General features: G+C 43.2%; 1 protein-coding gene across 1 annotated transcript in view; it reads right to left on the bottom strand.

The window, feature by feature from the left end:
• LOC122810253 (c-Maf inducing protein) overlaps positions 1-19,721 on the bottom strand; it is a gene marked incomplete in the record, with an annotated part of 1,337,359 nt that overhangs the window by 215,430 nt on the left and 1,102,208 nt on the right. The window contains 2 exon segments of the mRNA XM_044081790.1: positions 11,875-11,922; positions 13,190-13,330. Coding sequence (XP_043937725.1) covers positions 11,875-11,922; positions 13,190-13,330 — 189 coding nt within the window.

Raw genomic sequence — 19,721 nt, 5'->3', positions numbered from 1 at the left:
TCAGAGAAAATTGTTGAATCCACCAAAGGAGTTCAGATTTTAGGAATGGGAGAAGAGGAAAAACAAACTCCAGAGGGTGAGCATGCTGCACCCAAACTGATTTTAGGTACCACTGAAATCTCCACATGTGGAGTTTTGCAAGGGGCAACATAGGTATTGGGGATGCCATAAACACTAGAAGTCTCAGAAACTCTCTGGCTGTAATGGAGGGAAGAGGCAGATGACTTTCGAAGAAGGAAGTGAGGGACACAATTATTTCTGGAGGAAGAAAAGCCATCATGAGGTCTGTTCTGAACCTGCACCTAGAAAGCTGTGATTCCGTGGTGGGGAAAGAAAATATATTTTTTTTTAATTTGTGGTGAACCCCACAATTTGCAGGAGAGAAATGGCAAACTGCAGATTTAAATCAACTGTTCTGATTGAAGAGCCAGAAAACGATTGTCCAGGTCTGGGTATACCTGAATTCCCCTGACCCTGAGGACAGCAATCACAGAGGTCAAGCACTTTTTGAACACCCCTGGGAAGTTGAAAGCCCAAAAGGCAAGGCAGAGAACTGAAAGTACAAAGAAGCCGCAGAGAAACACAAAAATGCCCTGTAAAAAGCCTGGATAGGTATGGGAAGGTAGGCATCCTTGATGTCTAGAGAAGCCATGCAAGACTGAGGAGGAATCAAAGGAAACTAACTCTGTAAAGACAGCATGAGGAAAGTTGCTACTTTTAGAAAAGTGCTTAAGTGGGATAGGCCCAGAAATGGTCTCTAAGGACCATTCTTTCTGGAGACAAGAAACATTCTTGAGTAATACCCCCTGCCTCTACGGCCCATTGGCACATGCTTAATTGTGCTGTGAGAAGGTAATTCCCTTAGAACCTGTGGAAACAAAGTCAAGTAGTGGTTTGTAGGGGGCTGAGGAACACCCATTAAAAGAGAAAGATTTTTCCAAGTCATGAAATATCCTTGTTGGACAATAGAAAGAACCCAAGAAACCTGAGTTATACTTGCCCAAGCTGGAAAAAAAAGGAACAGACAAAGAGATAGAGGAATAAGACTTTGAAGAGGTTGGAAGTCACAGAGTACTTGGCCTGGCTGGAAAGATCTGCTGAGATGAAGGGCCAGAACCAGGAGTCTTAGACTGTGAGGTTTTCTTGCAGTCTTTTTAGATATGGAAGAAGAAACAGAGGAAGACAGACATGTCTGTCTCCTAAGAAGGGAAGCCTTTGTGGAAAAATTTCTGTGATATTTTGGAACAGGAGGCACAAAAAGGTGCTTCAAATCTAGAAGTTCTTTTCCCTTCTCTTGTAAGGACTTAAATGAATCTGCAGCTGCAGAACCAAAAAAGTACAGTTGTGTACACTTACCATAAATGTAGATGTTCAAGTGTATTCACTGTTGCAGTCATCACATTTGGGTTATCCCTGCCAGGGTAGTCCTTGGCCGGCCCGAATACCAGAGGCTTAGTATTTCTGCGTTGGTTGCTGTCACTTGAGGACTGACGTCAGGTTGTCAGTAGTATAAAGTAAGGCAGCCAACGCTATTACATCAGTTTTTCTTGCCCTAACCTGTCAGGAGACCCCAAGTGGGAACCAGGTTCTGGTGGAAGAACCCCACCCAGTAGAAAGTAAATAACAAAATGTCCCTTGTAAGGAGAGAGAAGAAAGAAGAAGGGGATGGAGGGAGGGAAACCAGGACTGCAACAGTGAATACACTCGAACATCTACATTTATGGTAAGTGTACACAACTGTACTATGTTCTTCGTGTTTCACTGTTGCAGTCATCACATTTGGGTTCATTCCAAAGGCAGTCAAGGAGATTAGGGGCTGGCTAAGATGCCCTGCAAGACTGCAAAGGCAAACCCTGCCCTGGATTTGGAGAAGATAGGCAGGTGGTAATGTTTGGCAAAAGTGTAAACAGATGTCCAGTTGGCACACTCCGGGATGTTCCTGGTAGGGACTCCTCTGAGGAAAGCTGCAGAGGTGGAGGCTGCTCTGGTGGAGTGAGTCCTGACCTCCTTGGGGGGAGGCTTTCCATGTTGCTTGTAGCAGAAATGGATGCAATGTACTATCCCATTTGGAAACTGTTTGTTTGGAGATGGCTTTGCCCTCTGCCCCTGCAGCAAAGCTAACCAGCAGTTGATCAGACTTTCTGAAGGATTTGGTCCTGTCTAGATAGAATCTGAGTTGTCTGTGCACCTCTAGAGAGAGCAAGATCTTTTCCCCCTTGTTCTGTGGGTTAGGGAAAAAGGTGGGCAAATTAATGGATTGGTTGAGAGCCACACTGGACACAACTTTGGGCATGAAGGATGGGTTAGTCCTGAGGGAAACCCTGTCAGCATGGAAGATGATGAAGGGTTCTACAGCCATGAGTGCTTGTAGCTCAGAGACACCTCTGGCTGAAGTGATGACCAGAAGGAAAGCTGTCTTCCAGGAGAGAAATTTTAGCTTTGCTGAAGATGCTGGTTCAAAGGGGGGGCAGGGTGAGCTTTTCCAATACAAAGTTAAGGTCCCAAGCTGGGGTTGGTGCTCTTCTGGGTGGCCTCAAGTTGCTAGCCCCTCTTAGGAATTGTTTGATCAGAGGATGTGAGAAAAGGGGCTATTCGGTGGGGAAATGAGCAGAGATAGCAGAGGCATGAATTTTAATATTGGAACAAGAGAGACCACTGTGTAGCAGGTCAGCTAAGTAATCCAGGATGAGAGGGAGGGAGGGCTGTGCCATATCGGCTTCCTTAGCCTGAAGCCAGGTGCAGAACCTTTTCCATTTGTCAGCATAAGATACTCTAGTGCTAGGGCATCTGGCATGACGTACAACATCTAGAACCTGTTTACTGAGGTTGGCAGATTGATCGGTGGTTAGGGAATAGGCCAAACTGAGGGTCTGCAATTGGGGATGCATGAATTCTCCTTCACTCTGCGTTAGGAGAGTTGGGGTCTGAGTGAGATGCAATGGTGGCATTTGGGACCGGCTGTGCACCAGTGGGTACCAGTGCTGGTGAGGCCAGTCTGGAGCAATAAGAATTGTCCTTGGTTTTTCCTCCTCTATTTTGAGAAGTACTCTGAGGATGAGAGGTAGTGGAGGAAGGGCACTGACCGATAGATTGACTCAGGGGAAGGACAAGGCATCCACTTTCTAAACCATGCAGTGATGCTCCCTGGTACAGAACTTGCTAAGCTGATGGTTGGTGTGGGAAGCAAAGGGGGCAACCTTCAGGTTGCCCCATTTCTGAGTTATTAGGGTAAAGGTTCTTTTGTCTAGCTGCCACTCGTGTGGGTCCAGAAGGTTTCTGCTTAAGTGGTCTTCCAGAGAGTTTAGAGAACCTGCCAGGAATTGTGCTAACAGGTGGAGTTGCATGGCACAGGCAGTGTGCCAAAGGGTCATGGCCAGCCTGCATTGAGGGTAGGAGTGAGTCCCTGCCTGCTTGTTGATATACCACAGCACAGCGGTGTCTGTTTTTATCAGGAGAGCCCCAGGAGATAGAAGGGGCTTGAAAGGTGTCAAGGCATGCTGGACAGCTATCATCTCTTTTTGGTTGACGTGCAGATGGATTTGCTGTGGGCTCCATTGGCCCTGTATGCACCTGTCGTCCAGGTGTGCACCCCAGGTATAATCTGATGCATCAGTAGTGAGGGTCAGGGTGGCGGGGGGTGATGAGAAAGGTAGCCCCTTGTTGTGGGAGCATGCTGCTGCCGCCAAAGAAAATCTTTTCTGAGGCAAGGTATCATGGGTATAGGAGTCTCCAGGTCTTGAGAGTGTTGACACCAAAGGCTTTTTAGGTACCACTGAAGTTTCCTCATATGCAGTCTGGCATATGGAATTACTAGAATGCAAGATGCCATGAACCCCAGAGCTTGCAGGATTTTCCTTGCAGATAACTGGGGTCTGGTGGCTAGATGAGAGAAGTAGGCTGCCAGGTAAGTTTACTCTTCTGGTGTAAGAAATGCCATCTGGGATGCTGTGTCCAGGCTTGATCCCAGGAATATAATCCTTTGGGTGGGTACTTGTTTGGATTTCCTTTCACTGATTGTGTACCCTAGGGAGGTTAGTAGGGACTTTACAAAGGCCAGGTGCTTGAGCAGCTTTTCCTAGCTGTCTGCCTGAATTAGGCAGTCATCTAAGTATGGGTAAAGCTGGATATTCCTTTGTCTGCATAAGGCAATGGCCAGAGCCAGACATTTTGTGAAAACTCTGGGAGCAGTAGATAAGCCAAAGGGAAGTGCACAGAACTGAAAGTACAGAGATCCTGCCCTGAAATGTAGATATTTCCTGCATGATTCCCTGATAGGAATATGGAGGTAGGCCTCTTTTAGGTCTAGGGTGGTAGCCAAGCATCCTTGGACAGCATGGGTGGCAGCTGCTGGAGGGTAAGCATTTTTGAATTTTGGTATCACCAAGAAGGTGTTTAGAATGGATAGGTCGAGGATGGGACGCCAGGCGCCCTCTTTTCTGCGTATCAGAAAAAGTCTGGAGTAGAAACCTTGGCCTTTCTGTTCTGCAGGAAAGTGCTCTATTGCCCTCCTAGAGAGCAGGGAAAGAACTTGCTTTTGCGCCTCTGCCCACTGGTTTGGAGGTAGATCTGGGAACCCTTTTGGAGTTGGAAGGGTGTGGAAAGAAATTTTGTATCCCTGGGGCACTATGTTGAGAACCCAGCAGTCTCTGTTAACGGTGACCCAGGTGCTTGCATGAAAGGAGAGTTTTCCTCCTAGGGGTAAGTGAAGGTGGGCAGAGGGAGGGGGTGGGGGAGGAAAGTCATTGTGAGATCTTACCATGAGGGGGATGGCTTAGAAAGTACAGTTGTGTACACTCACCATAAATGTAGATGTTCGAGTGTATTCACTGTTGCAGTCATCACACTTGGGTTATTTGCCTGCAGGTAGCCCTCAGTCAGCCCGAATACCAGAGGTTTGGGATTTCTGCATCAGGTGCTGTCGCCTCTTCCATGGAGTCAAATCGTCAGGGGTATAAAACATGCAGCGAATGCCATTACATCACTTTTTCTTGCCCCAGATGTCAGGAGTCCCCAAAAAAGGAAACAATTACATGGTGTGGAACACCTCCAATAAAAAGTAAATACCATAGCCACAAGCCAAACGGAAGTGCAGAGAACTGATAGTGCATACAGCCTGCCCTGAAACATAGATATTTCCTGCAAGATTCCCTTATGGGGATGGGCAGATAAGCTTCTTTTAGGTCTAGGGTGACTAGCCAGGAGTCCTTGGCTAGCACAGGAAGCAGCTGTTGTAGTGTAAGCATTTTGAATTTTGGGACCACCAAGGTGTTGAGAATGGGCAGGTCCAGGATAGGGCGCCAAGAGCCCTCTTTTCTGGGCACCAGGAACAGTATGGAGTAGAAACCCTGTCCTCATTGCTCTACTGGAACAGGATGAATAGCCCTGATACTGAGAAAAGAAAGTACTTGCTTTTGAGCCTATGCCCACTGGTTTGGAGGAAGGTCTAGCAACCCGTTTGGGGTTGGCAGTGAGTGGAAGTAGAATCTATATCCCTGGGATACAATGTTTAGGACCCATCGGTCCTGGGTAATGGACATCCAGTTTTTTGCATGCAGGGCGAGTTTTCCTCCTAGGGGTGCAAGTACTTGGGCATGGCTGGGAAGGATGATAGACAAGTCATTGTAAATTTATTCCATAAGGGGGTGGCTTACTACTCACTGTTTTTGAGGGGGGAGCGCTCCATTGTTTAGATCTCTGCGTACCCTGAGACTGTAGCCTTGGTGGTCTGTTGTCCCTGGGTTTGGGCTGAGGAGACCTGGTAGGGACTAAAAAGGACCAGCTTTTTGAAAACCAATGCCTACTGAATCTAGGTGGCTGTACCTGTAAGAAATCTTTAACAGTTTGCATAGATTGTGCTTTTTCCTCCATCTTTTTAAGAACCTCTTCTGCTTTCTTTTGTGCCAAACAAACGTGCCTGGTTTAATGGAGCATCTAGTAATTTTGCTTTGACATGGTCTAGTAAGATTTGTTCCTTCAGCCAGGCATGCCTTAGTACAGACCCAGTGACAGCAGCCCTGGAAGATGCTTCTAAGGCATCAAAACCACACAGCAAAGTATGTAACTCTTGTAAATCTTTATTTTCTGCAAAATCTGGAAGCAACAACATTTTTTGTTTAATTAGTTCCATAATATGCTGCTGGTACTTCCAACATGTGCAACTGGCAATTTAAAGCCCTGATGGCAAGAGTTGCAGAGGGATATACCTTCTTGCCCCATCTGTCCAAAGCCCTCAAATCCCTGTCTGAAGGGGTACGATTTTTGGCTGTAGTAGCCGTAATACCTTTAGGTCCCTGGGAAATGATCTCTGGATCCACAGTGGGATTCTTAAAGAGAAATTTGTGAGAGTCAGGTACCCTGTAGTACCCATCAGGCTTTCTAGAAGCTGGTGGTAAAGTATCAGGAGTAAGACTGGATTCCATGAAAACATCATCTACAACATCCAGGACAGGGGGTATAGCTAGAGGCCTGTGCTTAGGCAAGTCTAAAAATTCTCTGAGTCTCTTTTTGGACTGTGGGTAGTTCTGGCATTCCCAGTGTATGGTAAGGTATGCAAGGTTTCACCAAAAAAGTCCTCTGGAGGGGAGGTAGAGGGAATGGAATCCTCTGCATCTGAATCCTCATAGGTAGATAAGGGTATGTCCTGGTAATCAGAGGGATCACAGTCATCGGACTCATGGTCTGTTGAATCAGAAGGGAAATCAATTCTTTGTCTGTTAGAGGGGGAAGGCTGGCTTCCCTTAATTAAGAGTTATAAGGTCTTCTGCCATTCTAAGCATTTGTTTCTGTGGTGTGGGGGCTTGAGCATGTGCTTTGGTCGTCAGTTTTCTATACATAGTGTGAATTCTGGGCCTGAGAACCACGGTCATTTTAGTCTGAAATGAGATAGTCTGTTTAATACGAACATCGGATGGTCAGAATACACCATCAGAGGCTGGTGACAGCACAGCGGCTCCGGACCCAACCAAGGTAGAGACTTCTGCAGGTCCCATAATCGAAGAAGCATCTCGCGGCGTACCGGACTCCAAATGGGTCTCAGCAGAGACCTGCAAATCTGCAGAAATGGGTATCAGGGGCTGCGAAGGCACCTCAATGAGTACTAGCAGACTGGCAACTAGCTTAAAGGAAGTGTCGTTGGCAGTTTTGGACCTATGCAGTCTATCTCTGTCTTTATCCTTACTTTTTTTTTGGAAGATCGTTAGTCGGATGGCTTACCGAAGCCATTTCGGAATAAGGAGAACGAGAGCGAAAGAATTTAGCAACAAAGACAGCCTGACAACGAATAGTTCAGGCGTTAAACAAGGCACAAAACTGACAGCGAGGGACGTCATGGTCTGGGCCTAAACAGGTGACGCAGTAAGAATGAAAATCTCTGTGAGGTATTTGCTTTCCACAGGCAAGATAATTGTTAACTTTTTCTGATATCGATTAGAGCAAGAAAAAAGAATCCCCAACGGGGTGCTTAGGTTTAGAAGACTTCAGGTTTGAAACTCAAAAAACTAAAATTTCAGGTAGCAGCCGACCAGCACTTGCGAACTGCTTCCGCTTCGGGATCAAGCGTGGCAAGAAAAGCTGATGTAATGGCATCAGCTGCATGTTTTATACCCCTGGCGTCATGGAAGAGGCAACAGCATCAGACGCAGAAATCCCAAGACTCTGGTATTCGGGCCGACTGAGGGCTACCTGCATGCAGATAACCCAAGTGTGATGACTGCAACAGTGAAACACGAAGAACATCTCCCTGTTTTTGAAGTGGAGGAAATCCACTGTTTAGAGCTCTGCATTCCCTGTGGCTGCTGTCTGGGGGGGTCTGCTTCCATGGGGTCTGGGCTGAACTGACCTGGTGGGAGCAGGAAAGGACCACTGCTTAGAGTTGCAGTGCCTGCTGAGACCTGTAAGAAATCCTTAACAGTCTGCATTGATTTTGCTTTTTCTTCCATCTTTTTTAAGACCTCTTCTGCCTTAGTGCCAAATAAGTTGTCTTTGTGCAAGGGTGCATCCAACAATTTTGTTTTAACATGATCTGGCAAGGGCTGTTCCTTAAGTCATGCATGCCTTCTAAGGACAGAACTGGTGACTGCTGCCCTGCAAGAAGCGTCTAGGGTGTCAAAACCATGGTGCCAGGTGTGTTTAGTTACTTGTCTTGCAGAATGCATTAACTCTTGTAACTCTCTAGATTCTGCACGAGCAGGAAAGGAAGACCTTTTTTGTTTGAGGAGTTCGAGGGTATGTTGCTGAAATTTTAGCATATGTAACTGTCAATTTAGTGCTCTGATAGCAAGAGTAGCAAGAGTAGCAAAGGTGTATACTTTTTTACCCCATCTGTCTAGTGCTTGGGAATCCCTATCTGAGGGGGTGGGATTCGTAGCAGAGGTTGTTTTAATTCCTTTAGGCCCTTGAGAAATTACGTCAGGGTCAGCAGTAGGATTTTTAAAAAGAAATTTGTGAGAGTCAGGGGACTCTGAGGTACCTGTCTGGTTTTCTGAGTGCAGGACAGAGGGTGTCAGGAGTCAAACTGGATTCCAGGAAGACATCCTCCACGACATCCAGGACTGGGGGAATGGCCAGGGGTTTATGCTGTGGAAGATCTAAGAATTCCCTGAGTCTCTTTTCAGACCAAGGGTAGTCCTGATATTCCCATTGGAAATGCTCCCTTAGGATATGAAGGGTTTCCCCGCAGGAAAAATCCTCTGGGGGGAGAGGCTAAAGGAATGGAATCCTCTGCATCAGATATGGGTTGCATGTCTTCATATTCAGATGCATCAGAGTCATCAGACTCCTGTTCAGACTAAACTACTGGGAAGAGATCTCTCTTTCTTTTGGAAGGGGTAACTTGGCTTCCCCTGATCAGCATGATAAGGTCTTCCACCCTTTTAAGCATTTGAGACTGACACAAGGAAGCAGGTGCCGGAGATTGGGTCGTCAGTTTCTTAGGTGTGGTTCGTACCCTGGGCTTTACAAACTCAGGTAAACTCAGTAGTTTTCGAAAGAACGGTAGACGCGAAAGAAGTTGTAGGTTTGTGTCGAGAAACAGTAGTGCAAAGGACCTCCTCTGTAGCCGGTGCCTGTTCAGTGGCTCCGGACCCATCCAAGGGATCCTTAGTCAAAGAATAGTTTTGCAGCATACCAGACTCCGAAAGGGTCTCGGCAGCAGCCTGTGAATTCACAGAAGTAGGCTTCAGGGGCTGTGAAAGCGCCTCACGGAGGACCGGAGAACTGACGACTAGCTTAACGGAAGCATCGTCGGTAGGTTTGGAACTGTGTGGTCTGTCTCTGTCTTTATCTTTACTTTTTTTGGAAGATCTGCTGTCAGATGGCTTACCAAAGCAATATCGGAATTCGAGGACTGTAAGCAAAACTATATAGCTACAATAAGGGCCCAATAACGTACAGTTCTGGCAGTGAACAAAGCACAAAAGTGACAGCGGGGGACATCGTGGTCTAGGCCTAAACAAGTGATGCAGTAAGAATGAAAGTCTCGGTGTGGTATTTGCTTTCCACAGGCGAGACAATTGTTAACTTTTTCTGACATTGGTTATTGCAAGAAAAAAGGATCCCCAATGGGGTACTTAACTTTAGAAGACTTCAGCTTCAATTTGGAAGATGAAACTCTGGTAGTGGCCGACCAGCACTCGTGCGAACTGCTTCTGCTGCGGGCTCCGCGGCAAGAAAGACTGATGTAATGGCATCTGCTGCCTTACTTTATACTATCCCAGAAGCGACAGCAACCGATGCAGAAATACTAAGCCTCTGGTATTCTGCCCGGCTGAGGGCTACCCTGGCAGGGATAACCCAAATGTGAAGACTGCAACAGTGAAACATGAAGAACATCAGCAGAGTTATCTAGAGGTGCATCCATCAATTTTGCTTTGATGTCATCTGGCAAAGGTCGAAGTCTCAACCAAAAGTGCCTTCTCAGCACAGAGTTAGAAGCAGCTGCTCTAGAGGATCCTTCAGCTGCATCATAACTGCATTTAATGAAGCGTCTAGCCACTTAAGAAGAAGCTGCTAATAGAGACAAACTGATTTTTTTTAGGTCAGAGTCTGGACGCTGTGAAAAAGCTTGAGAGGCCTTTGAAAGTAGGGCCAATGAATAGCTAGACGTGTGTTTGACAGTTTATAGCTCTAATATGTTGAAGTAGTATAAACTTTCTTAGCAAGTCTTTCTATAATCTAACTCTCCTTATCTGAAGGTAGAAGCTTTGAAGAAGGTGACAACCTAGAGGACCTGTCTGAAACAATGGATACTACAGCCAGATCAGCTGGACAACACTTATACAGGAGGTAGCAGTCATCAGGCTCCTTGTAGAACCTGTCTGGCCTTTTAGGAGCAGGAGCATGTGAATCAGGCATCTTAGAAGTAGAGGAAAAAGCACCTAAAAATGCTGGCAAAACAGGTGGTGCAGCAGAAGGAGAATGAGATTCCATTTGTAAAAGGATATAATACCTTTTTTGCTCTTCTGAAATTTGTGAGCAGTCCCATTTAAAAAAATCTCCCATTTTGTTAATGGTCTCCTCAAAAGAAAATTCTTCTACAGGGGAATCTGCCCCACTGGACTCCTCCTCTGGAGAACATATTCTACAGGGGAAGTAATTTTTGTAGAGTATGCCAAAGAAGCCTTGTCAGAGGAAGAATCATCATCAGGTAATTCTTGATCCCTAACCCTTTTAACAGGGGTGGGTGTGAAAGAAGGAAAAGAAACAGCAGTGGAAAGCTTAGGAGCCATAAAGCTTTAATTAACCCCTGAAAAATTGTATCCCAATAAGACTGTGGAGAGAAACAGGACTGAGAATGTTTGGTTTTCTGTTTTTCCTAACATGCATTTCTGCGTGAAGAGTTCAGGATGAACCCGACGTAGGGCTGGCTTCTGCTGCTGACTCCGGAATCTGTTCCCTAGCTGGAGTAAGAGGTATGTTCCTGGACCCTTCAAGCACAATAAGCCATGGTTCCCCTTGTCCATCTGAAATGGATGTCTGCACTGCCTCTGAGGATGTGACAAGGTTGGACTCTTTAACGGCTTCCAAGGAGGTACCCAGCGATGAACCAGACCCAGCCTCCGAATATAACACTGGGTCTTCACTAACCTCAAGGGATACGTCGTGGATAGAGGTGCAGCTGAATAGGATAAGTCTAGGGTTAATAACTTTTCTTTTCAAAACTGGCTTGGCCGAAGGACCCACAGAACCCTCCACAATGTCTTTAGCTAGTCTTTTAAGTCGTTGACTCTCTAAGTAAACATTCAAAGCCAAAAGTTGGTTTCTCAATGTTACTGGGACAAAGGCCTGACAAATGGAACAAGAACAATGGTAGTGATTGGGGTCTACACACAAAAGACAAAGACTGTGGCTGTCCTTATGTGGAATTTGCCTTTCACACCTACACTTACCCTTCCTGGACAACATGAGCTAAGCAAAGAAAGCAGTAGCAAAGAAATAAATCCCCAATGGGGCACTTATCTAAAAGCTAGCAGTAACCAACGGAATCAGGCAGCAGACCGAAGTATGAGTCAAGCATTCCGAATGGTGGCAGAAAAGTTCTGAGGATTGTACGTGCATCTGTCCTTTTATGCCCAACGTTGCCAGCACATATGTGCAATGTCCCACGTACCTGCAGTAGCTAAAAGCTGTTGTATGCTGGCCGGACATTGGGTCACTTGGGTGGAGGACTTCCCATCTGCAAAGAATACTGCAACATTAAATAGGACATCCTTTATGACCACCGATATCTGAATTGCTTTCAACAGAAAAAAGGGTCAAGTAATAATTACCAACTTCATCTGCATCCACCATACCATCAAGGTAATTCATTATGATTATATCAGAAATACGAAAAATGTAAATTTCTTAAAGAAAACTGGACATTCAGAAAAAACTTACAGTAGATTTGGATGGCAGTGTTAGCCTGGTGGGTCCACCTTTTCTTTGCTGTAATAAAGAAAATACTTCTTCAGCATCTTGCACCATTACTCAGAATAAATAATTTACACTTATCTCGCTGACAAGTTTCACAATTAGATATGACAGTTGCTGATTAGCAAGTAAGACTATTTATGGAATTTATGCCATTCAGTAGACAAAATAGTACTTCAGTCAAAGCTGAAAGGCAGACTGATATACATAATTAAACAGCTGTAATTACTGTATTACATCCTGAGGAACAGCAATTTAAATTTCTAATTCTAAACACTCCACTCTTTAAGGAGCTGTCATAAAGCAATACCTAGAGAAGTAAATATTGGGGAGATCAATTCATATTTAATAATTGACAAACTCTGTCATCCATGCCTTCTGAGTCTTTTTTTCCATAGCTATGGGATCCTCTATGACCGTTGCAAACCCATACCCTCAAGATTTGCTGTTTATTTTTTTCTCAAATGCATTTAGTGCAGCAACATTTAATTTACATTTACTCAGAGAAAAACTTTGTCTGACATGTGCAATTGTATTCTGTCACCCATAAGGTCTGAAATTACTGTCCACTTCATTCCATTAAACTCTGTCTCAAGGCAAATAATGTCCAATTACAGACTAGAGTGCACCTGTTTTAATACGAGTCAGTCCTCATTGGTCTGAGCTGGAAAACAGAACATATCATAAAGAATATAACATATTGCTTTCATGAATGTTTTAAAGGATGGTAACCACCTTGGATTCTGTGGATTCTCCTGAGGTAACTGAGGTAACCAAATGTTTCTAACTCCATTCACTGCCTTTTTCCTTTACTCAGTAACAGGAATTATGCAAACAGAAATAGCTTTAATGGTTTTTAAAACTACTTTCTTGTAATGTCACCAATTTTCTTTTTTCTTTTCTTTTCCTTTTTGTTGGGGAGGGGGGAGCAAGGCCTGGAAAATGGTAGACAAATTATTTGAACTAATGTGACTGCCATGACAACCTCTCAGGTTTTAAGTTCATCTGGCCTATCAGTGATCATGACAACTCCTCAAAGCAAACTGGTGCTTAATCCACTTACCCATAAGGCATTCCCTGTGCAATAATGGCTCTTTAGAATGTTCATATGTAGTGCAAAGTAAAGACCTTTTTAGGTGCATCTACTTATTAACATTTAAATTAAATTGAGGAACTAAATTATCACAATTCAAGTACTTCAGAGATGCTCCACATTATGTACACTCTTTGAAAGGCCAATAAAATACTACTTCCATAAACAGAAGACTGAAAACTCACGTACCAGCTCTTTCAGCTCTCTCTGTCTATCACATAGTTGTTCATACATTCGTTTTCCCACATCTGTGCTCTCCAAGGTAGAGATGATTTGAAGCTGTGTGTCATTGTTTTCTATGATGTTGTATTCCAGCATCAAACACAAGATCTAGCAGATAAATAACAAAGACTTATAAAAAAACACGGACAATTTAGGTGTAGATCATCTGACATTACTACAACTATGGAGTTTTTGTCTCTGAAGAGTCCACAGTGGTTTAAGGGCAACAATATGTAAATACTTATAAACCCATTGTTTTACATATGAAGCCTTTTCAATACATTTTCACATCCTGTTTTATACATAAAACAGTCTGACTGTGTTTTCCATGCTGAAGCCCTTTCCTCTCTCAAAGCCCCAAGTTTTAATTAGTTTCACAGTTTAAGGACACCAACTCACTTCCATGTTATCAAACTTTCTGAACTAATTTCTTGGAAAAAAATTTAGGTAGCAGAAAATACAGTATAAATATTGCGTCTCCAGTAAAAATATGATTATTTTAATACAAAATAATACTTTTATGTGATAAAACAGGGAAATCCTTTTAGTATAACAGATAACGTAACAACTAAATATGACCCATTTCTACTATGATATAACCAAAGTTATTCTTGACTTCTTTGAGACAGCTCAACTCAATTCACTTTGCTGGCAAATACCACTACTTTAAAGATTTGCAGTCTTCTTGATGTACAAGACTAATGCTACAAACTCTAAATGAGCTGCTTCCTGTAGCCCAGGGTTTGATTCCATCAGCCTCCACTTTCTACTCTGTAACTCTTAGCGAGCCACTTAACCAATTACTGTTGCTTGGCAGAGCCTGTAAAAGGGTCATGTGGTTCAGTGATGTATTCTGATTTAACCAACAAACAAATGTCAAGATTCCAAACTCTTTTGAATAGACTGACAGACTGAGAAGAAGCTTTACCCAGTCTAAAAGCTCAGCTCAGTAATTTGAACAGTTAATTAGACTAGACGTCTGCCCTTTTTTAGGATGATTAAAGAAAATAAATAATGGTATGTGCACAAATGCTAAGGCAAAAGCACAGCAAATTTTGTAATAAAAATAATGTTCTGGTTACTTAGTGATACTCTAGTTTGAAACTGTTTGATGGTGGTGTACAGTACACTTTATCATCTGCAATTCAAACTACTAAGATGAGAACTAAAAACAAATCAATCATAGCAGACAAGCAGAGACAAAAAAGATGTGGCATCACCATGTGAAGAAAGGAACTTAGTTTCACTAAAAGAACAATAATAAACCACTCATTCCACTCATTGCTTGTATACAGGTTAGTTTGCAACAATTGTTTTGTCTATGAAATACTCAGGGGTGCTTCTATATTATGCTTACAAATGCAATCAGTCAAAGCAATAATGATTAGGACCAATGCTTTCTGCAATAACTGCAGAAAGAAAGCACACGGCTCCATATTGAAATGTCAGCACTCGTACTGCTGAGTGCCTGCACACCTAAAAAGATTGAAACTGCAGGAGAAGAGTGAATCTCGAACATCTCTATTCTCTTTTAAACTTCTGATTTGCAGGGGGGCAAGTTTCACTGCTCCTTATATATACTAACTAAAATATTGCCATACCAAGGAGAAAATGAAATATTCTGAGAAATGGTAAACTTAGACTTAGTATATTTAAAGTCAGTTTTTTTCAGCCATTCATTTCTCAGAGTTTAGGGACTTGATCTAGTGGGTTATGACATTTCAAATGGTTACCAAAATGAGATCTATGCAAGTATACTTAGAACACCATTAGATGTCCAAACAATAGGATCCATGTGACAGGAATTCCCTACTTGCATAAGAAAGGAATGAAAGTAAATAACAGTTACCTGAATTAATCATTTTCACTCTGGCTGAGTGCATCATGAACCCTACACCCACACTACAATTTCATGGTACCCTGAAAATAATAAAGCTAGCATACCAAAAGATGTTCATGGGAAGACTAAAGCTGGCATGGTCTTATTCGAAGAGACTGTGCTTGGTTGTATGCATTTTATTCCTTGCTCTTCATAAATATGGAAGGAACTACAAGGGGAGACAACACTTTTCTGTTCAGAAGACTCCAAAGCTGGCCTTTGAGGGATTTTGCAGTTCATTTGTTGAGATTTTTTTAAAATAGTTTTTAAATATCTTTTGCTAGCATTTACTTTTAACACTTAATTTCATACTTATTTATGTTAATACTTTTAACTCCATATATGCACATTTCCTGTTTATGGACTGAAATATCTTGTGCCATTCTTGTGTATTCATTATGTTCTGCATCTTCTAAGCCAACTTTTATTTGAGCTCAGGTAGGGGATCTGAATTAATCTGAACTTTAATATTCATAATGAATTATTTTGTAACAACATTTCATTTTAATTCTGTAATGCTTTATTCTACAAATGTTGACATATTTGCATTCTGCTTTATATTTTCATCGTAAAACAAGCATTTTTTTTGTTTACTTAACAATGAAAGCTGATTTGTGGAAAGCTCTGCAAAAAAGGCAATGAAAGACAATAAAGGGCCTCTGATGCCAAACCCAAACTACACAAATATCTGAAAGACCTACAAACAACTGCAAAAAAAGTACAAAAAAAATATCCAACCAACTGGCAAGTTAGGATAATAAGCAAACATAAAATATACTTGTGGACTAAAATTTCTACTATTCAAGACTAAAACCTCATAAATGCATCCAGTACAGAATTCATCAGAACCAACATATGAAGAGGACTAATGAAATGGAGGAAGAAAGGCTGCCCAACAGCAATGATAGTGTTATTCTAATGTCTACTCAATGTGTGCATACATGCTTACAAACGTAGTATATTCATCAGAAGGATCACTGCTGCATGAGTTTCATATTGTCCAGGTAGCGTACTGTCAGTCCTCAGCAATAGTTAGATGGTTGAAATCATGTTTAGCATGATGACAGAACAAATTCTTCTCTGTCTTTAGACTGAACATCCAAACTGTAATGTCTGGAAAATCAGTGAAAAGAAGTCCATGTAGCAAGACTCACAAATACGCAGGGCAGACAACATTTTAAAGAAGGCTACTGTTGTTGCTGCTGACCTGATCGGGTGAACTTCCCAGTTCAACTTTTACTACGTGCTTCGTAACAAATAACAATATAATTAAAGACCTGTTTGGATAGGGCCAATCTACCAACTGTCTGACCATTTTTTTCCTAAATGAGACAAAACGCTAAACAGACTGTCTCAGTGGTTTGGTTGCCTGCACGTACATACAGTAAATGTAGAGAAATTTACCCCTTGTTTGTTTAGGAAAGAAATGCAACCACAAACAAGCTGTTTAAAAGAAATATGGACCACCACTTCAGTCATAAAGGAGAGATTTGTTCTTAAACACACACTGCTTCTATGAAAACACATGTACAGTGCTGTATACATAGGGCTGGTAGTTGAGAAACCTCTCTAGAAGAGGTAACTGTAATGAAGAAATTATTTTCCAGCTTGTTTTGTACCTACCAAAATCCTACAAAAGCAGTTCATATTAGAAGCTGATGCTTTGATGAAAAGCCCATTTTTCTTGTGTTAATTGCTATGAATGCATAGGTCTTTGGTAGGAACATCAACTTCTTTGTTAAGATGATCCACAGTTGTCTTATGAGGAACAGGGATTGGAGAATGCAGTTATTTTCCTCTCTTTATTTTTAGAAGTGGCTTTAGGGTTACAGGGAATGTAGAAAACATATCAGAGTATAAAAAGAAGTTATGCACTCAACATAACGCTCCATCTGTGTTGCCCACTTTCATTCACCATCAACATATGGGTTCATATCCGATCCTCGGATCGAAAACTGCTCCTCTCTACCCATAATGCTTCACTCCTATTCCCCTCAGACAACACATATAGCTCGAAAGGAAAGAACACAGTAAAAACAATGGACAAAGACCATCACTGGAGACCACGGAGTAAGGTATTTAAGGTGTCCTTTGAATCCTCACATACTGACTTCTTGTCTAAGGACAGAGGGTAGAAGGGTAGGGAGTTGATGGCGAATAAAAATGGACAAAACAGATGGAACATTATGGTTAGTATATAACTTCTTTATCTGATGCTGTCAATTTTCATAGGTGTGTACTAGGCTAATGGCCCTGGAGCCTTTACAAGCCTAGCTCATACGATTACCCTGGCATCATGCCACCTGACCTTAGTTCCCAGTGCATCTGTTGAGTAGAGCCAGTGCCTCTGTAGAGCCACAGGAGTGATCCCCGGGGCGAATTTTCTATTTCCCATCCACTCATCAAGATTTCTCTTGAAGAGGGCCAATGAGGTGCTCTGTTTGACATGTATGGGAAGTCTATTCCATAGCATGGGCAGTCTCTGGGTTATGAACCCGTCCCTCCAGCTTGTTCTGTTGATTGTGGTAATGAGGTTGAGGTCTCTGGAGTGTGTGGTGCAGAGGGATTGGGATTTCTTTAGCTGTAGCATTTCTAACAGAGCTGAGTCAGACATGGCTTTGTAAGTCAAGCAGAGATCGCATCTAAGTAGGCGATATGAGACAGAGAATAGTTGGGAGTTTTTTTTGTCTGTCCATATAGGACAAGTGTTTAAGGCCTATGATTCTGTTTGTGAGGTACTTTTGTGGCCTCTCCAGTTGTTGCAAGTGTCTACTTAGGTACATGCCAAATTACACTGTACTCGATGATTGGTCTTATAAGGGAAGAGTACAGGGAGACAATGACCTCTTTCTTCCTGGATGCAAAACCCTTAGTAATGAGATATGCCACAAAGAAGGACTTTCTGACCACAGTGGCAATGTGGTGGTCAAAAGAGCACTTGATGTCAACCTGTGTTCCCAAATCACTTATACCGCCTGTGTGTTCAGTGGCCTATCATCGATGTGGTAGTTCATGGGAACCACGTTTTTCCCCAAAGGGGATGGCGACACATTTTTTGGTATTGAGATTAAGGCCATGGTTGTGACACCAGTCGCTGGTCTCAGTGAGGCCTTTCTGTATAATGTCAACATCACTTGGGGAGTTAATAATAGCTCGCAACCTGCAAACTTTGTCAGCCAGAGTCCATTTGTGTTGGTCTGGACTTCAGAGAAGTAAACACCAAACAGGAGAGGACCCAGGACTGAACCCTGTGGGCCTCCACTTGTGACTGGCTGGCAGTCTGACTTGGAGTCAACTACTTTCACATGTGGGTTCTATCTGTGAGCCACTTTTCCATTCACCTAGTGATATAAGGGTTGATGACTAGCTTAGTGAGTTTTTCTATGAATCCTGAGTGAAGAATGGTATCACAGGCCTTGGCCAGATCAAGGTAGGCTGTATGAACCACCTTGCCTTCATCCACAGCTCTGGTGACTGACTCAAAGAAGTCGACCAGGTTGAGCAAGCATAATCTACCCTTCACAAAACCAAACTATGTGGGATCCAGAGTTTGGAGATTCCCTATATCCTTGTTTATTAGGTCCATGATGATGCGTTCCATAGCTTTGCATATCAGACTCATCAGGCTAATGGGGCAATAGTTCCCAGGGTCTGTAGTCACTCCTCCTTTGTGGAGAGGGCTGACTGTAGCAGTGCGCCATTTGGTAGGGACAAAGCTTGAGGTGAGGCTGTGACTGAACAAGGCACACAGGAGAGGTGCCAGTTCACTCTGCAGTTCATTAGACCACAACCAGGGATATTGTCAGGTCCCATAGAAGCTGTATTCTTGGCCTTGGATAGTGCTGTTTTAACCTGTGCAGCAGTAATACTGGGTGCCTGGCAATCTACTGGTACTGTGACTGGGTCTTTTGGTGGGGGAGAGAGGGTAAAGTTAGCAATGAATCTGTCGGCCAATATATTGGCAATACCTGTTGGCTCAGTATAGGAAGTGCCATTGTGCAGTAGCTCAGAGGAAATCTGGGTATTGCCATGGAGATTCTTTACATAACTATAAAAGGCCTTGTGGTTGTCTTTACTATCTGCTGCAATTCTGTTTTCATAGCTAGCTTTAGAGAATTTGATGAGGGATCTCAACTTTTTGTTGAGGCTGATAAGGGAGTTTTTCCACTCTTGGGGCTTCACCTTACCTTATTCTGCATCAGTTTCCTCCTTCTGTTGTAGAGTTTGTTTATGGCAGGGGACCACCAGATTGGCTTCCTTTTTTTGGGGGAGAGCATCTTGGTTCTATCGGGTATGGTGAGATCCATGCATTTGTGTATGTGTTCATACAGTGCACTGGTGCATGATTTGGCGGTCATGCAACTATTCTCCAATTGCATGGGTGACATTAGCTATCTCTGTTTTTAGGAGCCCAACGTTAGCTTTGACAAAGATTTTCATGGTGGTTACCTTTGTGGGGGTGGGGGGAGCCATGTGGACTCCCAAGGTGATTAGTTTGTGGTCAGACCTAAACAGGGAAGAGTTGACTATTGGTGGAGAGCAATGGTCGTCCACGTTAGTAATGACCAGGTCAAGGATGTTGCTACCTCTAGTGGAGGTAAGAACGAGCTAGTCCAGGGC

Source organism: Protopterus annectens, chromosome 8.part1 (genome assembly GCF_019279795.1).
Source record: "Protopterus annectens isolate FY-2018-M chromosome 8.part1, PAN1.0, whole genome shotgun sequence".
Lineage (NCBI taxonomy): Eukaryota > Metazoa > Chordata > Ceratodontiformes > Protopteridae > Protopterus > Protopterus annectens.
The sequence above is the reverse complement of the archived record's forward strand: the minus strand, read 5'-3'. Positions and strand labels throughout refer to the sequence as shown.